The 11,827-nt window shown below is 57.2% G+C and overlaps 1 protein-coding gene across 1 annotated transcript in view; it reads right to left on the bottom strand.

Moving 5' to 3' along the window:
- Positions 1 to 11,827, bottom strand: part of HSPG2 (heparan sulfate proteoglycan 2) — an 82,235-nt gene that overhangs the window by 55,002 nt on the left and 15,406 nt on the right. Inside the window, exons 4-16 of the mRNA XM_045298938.1 lie at positions 11,046 to 11,155; positions 10,883 to 10,941; positions 10,489 to 10,649; positions 7,335 to 7,463; positions 6,807 to 7,055; positions 6,596 to 6,715; positions 4,269 to 4,400; positions 3,991 to 4,135; positions 3,740 to 3,891; positions 3,505 to 3,651; positions 1,641 to 1,804; positions 622 to 801; positions 470 to 523 (exon numbers count right to left, since the gene is read on the bottom strand). Coding sequence (XP_045154873.1) covers positions 470 to 523; positions 622 to 801; positions 1,641 to 1,804; positions 3,505 to 3,651; positions 3,740 to 3,891; positions 3,991 to 4,135; positions 4,269 to 4,400; positions 6,596 to 6,715; positions 6,807 to 7,055; positions 7,335 to 7,463; positions 10,489 to 10,649; positions 10,883 to 10,941; positions 11,046 to 11,155 — 1,802 coding nt within the window. The remainder of the gene's footprint in view (positions 1 to 469; positions 524 to 621; positions 802 to 1,640; positions 1,805 to 3,504; positions 3,652 to 3,739; positions 3,892 to 3,990; positions 4,136 to 4,268; positions 4,401 to 6,595; positions 6,716 to 6,806; positions 7,056 to 7,334; positions 7,464 to 10,488; positions 10,650 to 10,882; positions 10,942 to 11,045; positions 11,156 to 11,827) is intronic.

Genomic DNA, 11,827 nt, shown 5'->3' with positions numbered 1-11,827 from the left:
ATGATTCTTCACAGGAGCCTCATCTTTATCCCATGAAGTGGCTGGTAGTTTTGAACTGTTGACCTTGGGGTTAGCAGCCTAGCACACAACCGACCATTCCACTAGGGCTCCATCAATGCAAAGGAAGCACTCAAACATGTCTCACTACGATTGTTGCTGTTGTTAGTCCAACACTCTCTCTCTCTCTCTCTGCTGCGTCCTCCTCAAAAGCAGAAGCTAAGAGAATTATCTGCAATGCTGGAAATGTCCTCAAAATATCGTGTCTGAAAGAGCAGCCATGAGCCACGGATTCCTGTGCACTCACACTGTGACCAGTTAAGCTAAGGAAGGAAGCGAACGATGTTACATTGTCACACATGCCCAGGAGCTACTGCACTGGGCGGTGCAGCTCCAAGGGACAGACGGGGAATTAATTCCCTACAAAGGCATCTCTGACCCTGCACGAGCTCTTCCTTACAGCCCTGTCCACACCTACCCGGCAGTTCCGCTGCGCCGGCCGCTCCGACTCGTGGACCCAGTGCTCCTGCATGCGGTCCAATGGGGCAGGGTGTCTCACCGCAGCGTCCCCCTTGCCTGCAGTCTCCCTGCCCCCCTCAGCTGGCGGGCTCAGGCGTCACCAACCTCAGTGAACTGGACCTGGCGCTGGTTCAGGGCCCCAGGCTGGGTGGGCGTGTGGCCCCGGGAGAGGAGGCGATATCCCGCACCCACGAGGACCACGTCCGGCCGCTGCACTGGCTCCAGCGGACCCCGGGCCACCTCATAGCGCACCTTGTAGTGCAGGGAGCCACCGTAGGAATCCACCTGCAAGACAAGGTGGGTCAGGGCAGGGCACTGCTGGCACTGTGAGGCTGGCAGCCATGGTGAGTGCTTGCTCAATGCCTACCTGCTGGTGCTCCCCATGTGCCTGGCACAGGGATGCAGGGGTGAGGGGTGGGGAGAAGCTCAGGTCAGTGAGCAGCGGACTGGGTCAGCCTGGCTATGGCTATGGTCACCAGGGGTCTTGTCAAACACTGGCCTAATTGCTACTCCTGAAAGGAGTTACCTCATTATAACCTATCAGTCGGAAGAGGAATTCCTCAGGGGGCTCTGCTCCCAGGTGGTATTTTGGCAGAACTCACTCCTTCTCGCTCTTAAATCTGCACTCTTCCTCTTACCTGATCTACAGATTTGGGACTTGGATTCTGTCCCGCCCACCCCTGCCCCCTACAAGCGTGAGCCAAGCCTTTAAAGTAAATCTGTGTGTGAATATACATAAATATATATATATATTTAGTCATAGAGGTGTATCACTTGTTCTATTTCTCCAGAGAACACTAAAATAAGGGGAGTGTAATAATGTATAAAGGTATGTGGCGGGAGAGGACCACAGGAGAGGGGTTCCAAAACCAGCCAGGTGCTGGGGAGTAGTCAGGGAAGGCTTCCAAGAGGAGGTGATGCTGAGAGCATCCTGAAGATAGAGCCATCCTTCCTCCCAAGAGTGGCTGGCAGAGACCCTGCCCTGAGAGGAGGTGCTGCTGCCACACAGGGCTGTGTAGGGGCATGGTCACAGCTGTCCCTAGAGCTGGGTCTGCCCTGCTGCCGTCAGCTTCTGAGGCAGCAGAGCCCAGGCATGCAATGGCGGGTTCAGCCCAGCCCCTCACCTTGTTGCCCAGGAATTGCTCGGGCAGCGCCCAGAAGGAGTCATGGATGAGGAAGCGGCGGGACAAGTCGACCAGCTGGAACTCCTGCAGCGCCACATCGATCTGCAGTTGCGTGGAGGACAGGGGCGGCACGCCGGGCTGCGCGGGCATGGTCACGTTCACACCTGCAGGTGGCACTGGTGTCAGGACCCCCTACCCCCACCAGCGCTGCCAGGGACCCAAGCCTCCACCTGCCTGAGGCATCCACCCTGAGAAAGGCGGAAATGTTCTGGGAGAAATTCCATTTAAAGGGTACTTTGGGTCTCTCTCAGTCAGCCCTGACAGCATAGTGGTTAAGCACAGGCTGCTAACCTCAAGGTTAGCTGTTCGAAACTACCAGAGATGAGATCTTCTGCGCCATACAGATCCAGCATTGGAAACCCACAGGGGAAGCTCTACTCTGTCCTGTCTCTAAGTTGGAATTTGCTCAATGGCAAGGCGGTTTTAAATTTTTTGAGGGGGAGGTGTGAGTGCCTCTCTGTCAAAGTCAAGAAAAAGGCGGGGTTTTCCCTTTCAGAAGTTTTTAAGCTGTTTCCCCAGCAAGCTCTGGGGAAAGCCTATGCTGAGGGGTGGAGCCTGGGACTCGCTCAAGACGAACAGGTCCAAAAAAGGCTCTCAGGATTCTGGGCAGAAGAACTTTGCAGAGCCTTTCTTTGCAAACGGAGGAGCCCTGGTGGTGGAGTGGTTCTGCGCTGGGCTGCTAACCACAGGGTCTGCAGTTCGAAACCACCAGCAGCTCCAGGGGACAAAGAAGTGGCTTCCTACTCTGGTCAACGGTCAGTCTCAGAAACTCACAGGGGCAGTGCTGCCCTGTCCCACAGGGTCCACGACGGCAGTGGGTTTGGTGTATTGTTTTTTGTTTGTTTGCAAATAGACCCGGGGTTGTTAGGGTTGGCACAGCCCACTGAGGGCAGAAGAGAGCTACTTGGGGCTGAAGAGCGGGGGCTGGAGCCACAGTGCCCAGCCTAGGTCCTGGCTCCGCTGCCCTCCAGCTGTGCGATGGGCAGAGGTCTGGGTTTATCAGTCTGTAAAGTGGAGGTCACGGTGGGCTGCCTCTTGAGATTATCATGAAGGTCAAATGACCACATTACCGTTAAGTGCTTAAAACAGTACTTCACGCAAAGAGCTCCTAATTCACTGTCATGGAGTCAATGTTGACTCAGGACAGGGTAGAACTGCCCCTTGAGTTTCTGGACTATGATTCTTCACAGGAGCCTCATCTTTATCCCATGAAGTGGCTGGTAGTTTTGAACTGCTGACCTTGGGGTTAGCAGCCTAGCACACAACCGACCATTCCACTAGGGCTCCATCAATGCAAAGGAAGCACTCAAACATGTCTCACTACGATTGTTGCTGTTGTTAGTCCAACACTCTCTCTCTCTCTCTCTGCTGCGTCCTCCTCAAAAGCAGAAGCTAAGAGAATTATCTGCAATGCTGGAAATGTCCTCAAAATATCGTGTCTGAAAGAGCAGCCATGAGCCACGGATTCCTGTGCACTCACACTGTGACCAGTTAAGCTAAGGAAGGAAGCGAACGATGTTACATTGTCACACATGCCCAGGAGCTACTGCACTGGGCGGTGCAGCTCCAAGGGACAGACGGGGAATTAATTCCCTACAAAGGCATCTCTGACCCTGCACGAGCTCTTCCTTACAGCCCTGTCCACACCTACCCGGCAGTTCCTTCTCCCTTGTTTCTGAACGTAACCACTGCAGAGAGTCATGGGGAGGTGTCCAGGCCCAAGTCCGGGCTTCGCCTCCCGAGGCCTGCCTGCCTCCCTCCTCCCATGTGCGCTCAGGCCCCCAGCCTGTCCCTGCCCCCGTACCCTTAAAGTCACCGGGCTGGTCAAAGCGCAGTCGGATCTGGTCCCGGAAGCGGCGGCTGCTCTGGCATACGTTGGTGATGCCGAAGCAGAAGCAGGGCAGGCAGGAAGCGCTGTCCTCCAGGTAGAAGTGCCCGTCTGGGCAGGGACCTAGTGGGAGGCATGGGTAGGAAAATGAGCTTAGCCAACAGGCAGCCCAGCCCAGCTCCATGTCAACAGCCCCTGCCCGGCTATGTACCTCGCTGTGGGGTGAGCTCCAGGACCCCGTCGGGAATGCCCAGCACCATGCCGCGGGCATTAAGGGCCTCACAGGTATAGGCACCCTGGTCTGCTTCCTTCACATCACGGATGGTCAGCGTGCCACGGCCCCCCTCGCTGGTCATGGTTACCCTGGGTGGGGGGTAGGGGGGCACCGAGAGAGGGGAGAGGGTCAGGCCTGGGCCACTGGTGTGTCGCCCCTCTCACTCCTGCCCAGGCCCAGAGCTGCACCTGGGGTGTGAGGGGATGTGGCCCCAGTTGAGCCTCCAGTTGATGATGGGGGTGGGCACGCCGGTGGCCACGCAGGTAAAGGTCACAGTCTGGCCCCGGAAAGCCCGGATCGACTCCTGCGGAGGGTTCACCACCTGGGGGGGCACTGGGGAGACCAGAGCAGGTGTGAGGGGTCCACTGAGGAGGAGTTGGGCTGGCGGAGGAGTGCCTACGGCTGTGGAGGGAAGCCAGCCCAGGAGCAGTGCCCAGGTGCCCCGCGCCCCCTTTGCCCTGCTCACTGCAGCCAAACTCGTCACTGCGGTCGGGACAGTCGCTCTCTTCATCACAGTGGAAGCTGGCCGGGATGCACGTATTCGTGGAGACACAGCGGAACTGTGTGGGCCCGCACACGTCCTCAGGGCGCTTGGCAGCTGAGGGGCAGAGCGGGGGTGTGTGGGTACCAGGCATCATCCCCAGGGAGGATTTCCATTTCCAACCTGCCATTTTCAACCTGCCATTTTCAACCTGCCGCCAACCGATCCCTTGTCCACCCTCCATTTCCAACTCCATTTCCAACCTGCCGCCAACCGACCCCTTGTCCACCCTCCATTTCCAACTCCATTTCCAACCTGCCAACCGACCCCTTGTCCACCCTCCATTTCCAACTCCATTTCCAACCTGCCGCCAACCGACCCCTTGTCCACCCTCCATTTCCAACTCCATTTCCAACCTGCTGCCAACCGACCCCTTGTCCACCCTCGTCAGTTGTCCTCAGGGCTCACGTGGCGCACAGCTCTCCACCCCCACCCCCTCCCTGGATACCACGCGTTGCTCACACATCACACCCAGCACGACACCATCACTAGTCTGCTAGCAAACAGTACGTCATGATACCCTGCCAGTCACCTTGCCTGCATCCCGCACAACAGAATCTGTCACCTCATGTCACAGCCAGTGTCCCCAGCCCCTGAGTCACAGAAGGGCCACCCTGCCACAGCCACAGTGGCCAGTCCCTCAAACCATGGGAAACACAGTTCTCTCTGCTGGAAAGGCCTTGTAAGGGGTTCAAGGCTCTGACGGCACGATGCTGCCACGCAGGCCACTTTGACCAGTCCAAGGATGCACGTAACCTAAGAGTAGCCACCTGTTGGCCAGTAGGGGCCAGAAGAGGTGCCAACAGGGCACCTCTCAGGTGGAAGCCAGTGTTGTTCATCAGGGAGACTAAACTTGAGGGCACACCACTGGGGGCTGAGAGAAAGTGCCAGGAGTGGAGGCCACAGGTCCACCAGGAAGGAGCTGACTGAGGCCAAGGCCATGGGCTGGTACCACCCAGGGACTGCCGTTCCTGGACCCTGAAGAGACCCCCAGTCACGTATTTTTCACCTTTTCTCTGCTCCGTGCCTTGTCAACCAGGACTTGGCCTTCCTCTTATATCCCCCACCCCCCAGAGCTCCGAGACAGGCCTCGACTCCAGTGCCCCCAGTACTTTCTCTGCCCCGAGGCAGGCACTGTTGCCAGGTCATCAGCAAGCTTAGAGCTACAGGGTGGGCATCATGAAACGACCTGTTTGGGGCATGATGCTGCCTCTCATGCATTCACTGGGGCGTGAGGAGGGTGAGGGGAGGCAGTGAGGAGAGGCTGGGTCCGCTGGCAGGAGCCTCTCCAAGGACTCAAGAGTCTTGACGCAGGACCGTGGAGAAACGGTGGGGAGACTACCCTTGGTCCGGGACTAAGCAACGCCAGCCTCGCAGGACCAGGCACACAGAATGCCCCCGATACGGACTGAATCTCCAGCCTCAGACCCCTTTACCCATTTCACCTGTTAGCCATACATTGAGTGACAGATGGATGGCAATGGAAGGACAGACAGATGGATAGATGAATGAGAAGGAGAAAGGATGTTGGAGACAAACAGATGGATTGGTGGATAAAGGGCTGGGCAGATAAGACCATGAATGACTGGGCACTGGGATGGGTGGGCACATGGGAGGATGGGTGGGGAGGAAGGGGCAGGTTACATGGATGGATGAACAGTTGGCAAATGGACACAGAACGGATGAAACGGATGACAGGGCAAGGGGCTGAATGAACAGAGAGGTGGCAGCAGGCAGGTGATTGGACAGATGTAGACAGACGGACGACGTATTGGATACCTAGATCGATGACTATGAGGAAGGATGTTGGGTGTATGAATGAGCGGGTGGGGGGTGCAGAACTAGGCACATGACGAACAAATAACTGTGCGGCAATTCTGGATGAAAACTCTCTAGACCCCAAAGGGTGAAGCTTTGGACGGCACCCATCTCAAGGACCCAGTCACCAAGCGCCCCAGCAGGTCAAGCTGGCTCTGCCATCCACTGACCCTCCACACAAGTGTCAAGACCAAGAAGAAAAGTAAGTGTTGAAAAAGAAGACCAAGAGGCCTGAGCTCCTGACAGTCCAGCCACACTGCTGGCTCCAAGTGCCAGCTCAGGACCAGAGTCCTCACTGCACAGGTCGGAGAGAAACGCTGCCACATCTGTCCCCAGCGCCTTCGGCACACATCCAGGGAGAGCAAAGGATCCTGCCCAAGCAGGGGCAGGGCAGGGGCAAGCTTGGTGGGGCAGGCTCCTGGGCGCACACTCACGGCAGTCGGCTTCATCCGTGCGGTCCTCACAGTCAAAGTCACCATCACAGCGCCACAGCTTGAAGGCGCAGTGCCCATTCCCGCAGGGGAACTCGTTGGGTTCGCAGGGCGGTGTGGGGCCTGGGTGGACCAGGCAGGGGTCAGCCAGCGCCCACTCACCCCGGTTGGCTCCCTCCAGCCCCAGCCCCCCACCCCACCGCCTGGTGTTCACCACAGTCCAACTCGTCGCTGCCATCCCTGCAGTCCTCTTGCCCGTCACAGAGGTAGTCTTTGGGGATGCAGTGCCCACTGTGGCATGTGGCCTCGTGGGGGCCGCAGGGCCCGGGTCTGCTTTGGCTGGGGAGCAGAGGCCAGGGAGCAGGGGCATCTGGTGGCTGCCTCGTGGTGGCTGCCTCTGGCTGGGGTGTTAGAGGTGGTGTCTCCACCGGTGGGGGGAGCACAGAGCTCAAGACCGGCTCCTCTGTGGAGAGAGGCTGCTCTGAGCTGGCCCAAGGGGCAGGCTCCTGGTCTCTTGTCCTCCACATTCCCCAGGCCCGCTTTACTCTCCAGAGACCGCTCCTCACCTCTTCTAGTATCCCCAGCCCTGATCTTATTTTCCCCTGTCCCATGACCCTCCACCGACTGCCCCACCTCCAACAGGCCCCTCTCTTGGCTGTACCAAATCCTTGCCGCCCCCAAGCAGACCCCTGCCTCTTCCCTGGAGCCCGTACGCCGCTTGTATCCCCAGACAGCCCCTCACCACAGTTGAGCTCATCAGACATGTCCCTGCAGTCGGGCCGCCGGTCGCAGCGATACTCCAGGGCTACACACTCGTTGTAGCTGTGGCAGGCAAACTCGGCCACAGTGCAGGCCCTGGAGACCTGGGGCACTGTCAGGGTGGGAGTAGGGAGTCAGCAGCAGCAGGTGGGAGCTTGGGGAAGGGTTGTGGGAGGGCACAGGCACCGCAAGGCTGGAGCAGGGGTGGGCCAGTGCCCCCAGGCCAGAGTGGCAGCACAGAGCACGTGGGAGACTCACATGCCCAACCCACGTGGGACATAGCCTTCCCTCTCCCCCACCCACACACACACATGGAGACTTCACACCTAGCGACATGCCACACCCATGCAGCCTCTACTCCACACTCATGCAGAACACAGCCTGGCCCAGGGGAGAGGGGCTGGCCTGCGGGAGTGGCCAGCAGTCTCCCCTCACCCTTCCTCGCCTTCCAGCCACTAACTCCTCTGGGTCTGGGCCAGGTTTACACTCTCACCTGCTGTCACGGTAGCCGCCACAGCGGCCTGGGGGGGCGGGGGTGTCTGTGCTGGAAAGGAAGGTGTGGTCACCGGCTGCCCACCTGGGATATAGGAGGTGTGGGCTACAGGTCTGCGCCAGACCCACCCCACTGGGGAGAGCTCTCTTGCTCAAGAGAACTTATTAGAAAGTGGGGGAAGGAGGCTGGACCCCCAACAGCCTTTAGGCCTGGGCCTGACAAAGGAGCAGGTTTGACTTTTGGTTGTATTAACCGAGGCCCAGTGTGCGGGACAAGGGAGGTGACAGTTTCACTCTTTTCTCCTGATGGAGCTATACCACGAGAGGATGCTTTGTTTGGGCCAGGATTGCACTGGGTCACCGACAGTGACATGCTGGAGTCTGCCCACACAGAATGGACTGGGATGGGCACAGGCACTGCCTGTTAGGACCAGAGAAGACGGGGGTGGTGGTGGTGGTGGGGGGGCGTGGGGAATAGGAAGCAGATGTTGTAGTGGGCCTGCCAAGAGTATAAAGTCCAGCCGTTGTAAGAGCTTGGACCTGTTTCTTGTCCTCTCTGAGCCTCAGTTATCCATCTATACAATGGAGCTGGTCCGCCCTGCTTTCCTCACAGGTCTGGCAAGACTGGCATAGACCTCGGGCTTGGTTTGAATTGTGATGTTTTCAGTGTCTGCGTACGTGAATTGGGGCCGGCTACCTTTTCTTTCGAAACCTCTGTTACCTCATCTGTAAAATGGGAGGAATACTACGAGGGAGGGCTTCAAGAAGTCAGTGGGAAAACGAAATGAAAAGAGAATGTAATTTTCCCACAAACTTGGTAAAAGCCCGCTCACGTGGACTTCCGGGTTGTAGCACTTTATGGTTGGTAGTCCAAAGCGGCCCAGTGGCTCCCGGGAGAGAGGCCTGGCCACCTGCCCCAAGAAGCTGACCGTCTAGAAAGCTCTCTGGGTAGTTCCACTCCATCACACAAGATCAACCCAATGCAACTCATGTCCATCGAGGTCATTCTGACTCGTAACAACCCTACAGGGTAGAGTAGAACTGCCCCTTTGGGTTTCCCAGGCTTGAAGTCTTTATGGGAACAGACAGCCTTATCTCTGTCTCTCAGAGGGGCTGGTGGGTTTGAACTGCCAGCCTTGTGGTCAGCAGCTCGGTGGTAACCCACCACACCATCAGGGCACCTTTCACACGGGGTCAGTATGAGTCAGAACGCAACTCAACACATGTAACAAGAACATCTCCTTCACCAGGATGACGGGGAAGACCGAATGTGTGGGGGGAGGTAAGATCCTTGCAATCGCTGCTAGACTGCTGTCTAGTCCCACCACAGGGGTGGGCCTGCTCTCTGCTGCTGGAGACAATGAATTACCTCTCTCTGAAGCTTATGACCATTAGCTTGGTTCCTGTAGGTGGAGTTTACACCCTACTGATAATGGTTCCTATGGAGACCCAGAGTCAAGTTAAAGCTGCCATCTGAAATCTAGGATCCGCCCATCTTGCCGCATGTGCACCCTCAATCCCTCCTCTTCCTATTGCATGAATACCCCTAGATCACCCCCTCCCATTACTGTAATACCTATAGCACAACCCTTTCCTGCGACGTATGTCTTCACCTGTAATGAGGGGGCTTGCACGTCCCCAACGTCCCCAGAGACGATAAAAGCTTGGGGAGCATTAAAGATTCTCTCTCTCCCTCCACGTGGACCACCAAGCGGGGCTGAGGTGAGCAATGCTACCACGAATTGTGTCTGACTCCATTTATTTCTATATATCGCTTCTATCTCTCATGCTCTCTATAACTTTACTATAATCTTTACTTATTATCGCTGTACAATTGCGCCTACTGAACCCGCAATGATGTGCTAGGAGCTGGCTTCTCCTGGATGTTGGGCATAAGAGCTTTAACACGGCAGCTGGCATAGCCACTGCCCTCGAGTCAATGCCGACTCAGAAACCCTACACACAGGGCAGAACAGCCCCGGGAGCCTCTGAGGCTGCTGCCACTCTTTACAGAAGTAGAAAGCCCTCATCTCACTACCATGAGTGCCTGGTGGTTTTGAACTGGGTTCCCTAGCTATCCTATAGTCAGTGTTCAATAAGTAATGGCTGGCTGTTATTGCCTGTGAACGCGTTTGGGGCCCAAAAGTGCTAAGTGAAGAGAGGAGCAGTGTATTGGCTGGCATGGTATAAGAGGGCCCTATATACAAACTCAAAACTCACTGTCTTCGAGGCAAGTCTGACTCCTGATGACCCTATGGGACAGGGTAGAACTATCCCTGTAGAACTATCCCCAAGACTGTAACTCTTTAAGGTAGTAGAAAGCCCTGTTGTTGTTTTTCCCGAGGAGCTGGCTGGTGGTTTCAAACTGCTGACCTTGAGATTAGCAGCCCAACATGTAACCATGATGCCCCCAGGGCTCCCTCTAGAGGGCTATGTATATATAGTGCACAGAAATGGGCATTCGTGGGTACTATCAGACTGGTCTCCCCAAGCCAAGGTTACAGAGAGACTGATGGGGCAGACTCTGGAGGTAGTGAGCGCCCTGTCCTTGGTGGTGTACCAGCCTAAACTAGTTCATGGTGGGCACATTTAGAGGCTGCCCAAGTGAGCTGGGAACTGGAGGAGTGATGCCAGGATGGGCTCACCTGTGCCCAGGCGTCGGAACTGGAAGCCCTGGGCAGATGTGCTGTAGGATGCGATGGAGCCGCTGGAGAGGACTGCGTGCAGCACGTCCTGGATCTGGGCCCCGTCTGCGTTTCCCTCTGAGCCCACATCCAGCTCCACAAAGACCCAGCCGTCCAGCTCCCTACAAGTAGGGTGGGGTGGGGAGCATGTGAGAAAGCTGTCAGTGGTCTTGGCATCTGCAGGACCCCCCTGCCCCACGATCAGCCCTGAGCCAAAGCAAGGCAAGGCAAGCCCCAATGATCCCCATAGATGCAGAACTGCCACCCAGAGACCCTGCCCTCCTACTGTAACCCCAGCTGCCCTGCAGGTTGTTTGCCCCACCCCACCCCCCTTCCCCAAGGGGACCCTTCTCACTTGATGAACACCACACTGACAACCTGGTCTCCGGGGATCTTCAAGTACTCTGACTCCAGCTGCGGAGGGACACAGCACCATCAGCCTGCAGTCTGGCCCCATTAGCCCAGCCCCAGCCTGGCCCCAACACATCTGGGGTCCTCCACAGAGCCCTGCACCTCACCGTGTCAACCACAGCCTCAGACACTTCTCGGAACTCCTCGGAGCCCGCATCCTCCAGGCGGGGGCTGTAGTCGATGGAGTGAGTGAAATTGACCAGGGCCCGGAAATAAACTGCAGAAAGGAAGTATACCAGTGGGTGGGGATGGGAGACTGTCTCTGGAGGTCTCCACCTTTGCGTCCACAGCTGGACTGAACAGTCCACATGGAGCACTTGGTGCTGTGGTCCTGGAAGGTCTGCCCAGGGTCAATGGCAAGGCCCTGCCCTTAAGCACTGGGCTTTCACTGACATGGAAAATGTCCGGATCCAGAAACCAGGTGATGGTGCAGAAGAGACCCATAGGTTGAGAGAGCGGTTGGGCAGGTAGGGTGGTTGCCCTGGCACAGGGGCTGCTTTCATGTGCCAGGGACATGCTTTCCACCCTTCCCGGCCAGTTCCCGGCCAGCTCTGCCTCCTCCTCCTCCGGAAAGTCGGCCAGACGGCCTTCCTCCTCCAGTTCAGCCCCGCCCTGCTGCGGGCGCCCACAGCCCTAAGCACACCTCCAGCCAAAGACACAGGAGCAGTGTCCCTGAAGAGGAAGTGGCCTCAAAGAGGGCGAAAAGTAACAGGTGAGGGGAGCAGGGAGAGGCACCACCAATGTGCCTGCCTGATGGCAGGCCTGTCTTCTGGTCATGGCACTGTCTGTCCGTCAGGCTCTGGGTCTGGCCCCAACTCCCGCCCCTCCCATCAGGCCCTTCCCTGCGTGACTCCCCCACAGCAGCCCTGGGGGATCAGAAAGCAGGAGT

The sequence above is a fragment of the Echinops telfairi genome, unplaced genomic scaffold (genome assembly GCF_000313985.2).
Source record: "Echinops telfairi isolate 266 unplaced genomic scaffold, ASM31398v2 ScPeMD7_7457;HRSCAF=8495, whole genome shotgun sequence".
Taxonomy (NCBI): Eukaryota; Metazoa; Chordata; class Mammalia; order Afrosoricida; family Tenrecidae; genus Echinops; species Echinops telfairi.
Note: the sequence above shows the minus strand (reverse complement) of the source record. Positions and strands in the feature narration are given on the sequence as shown.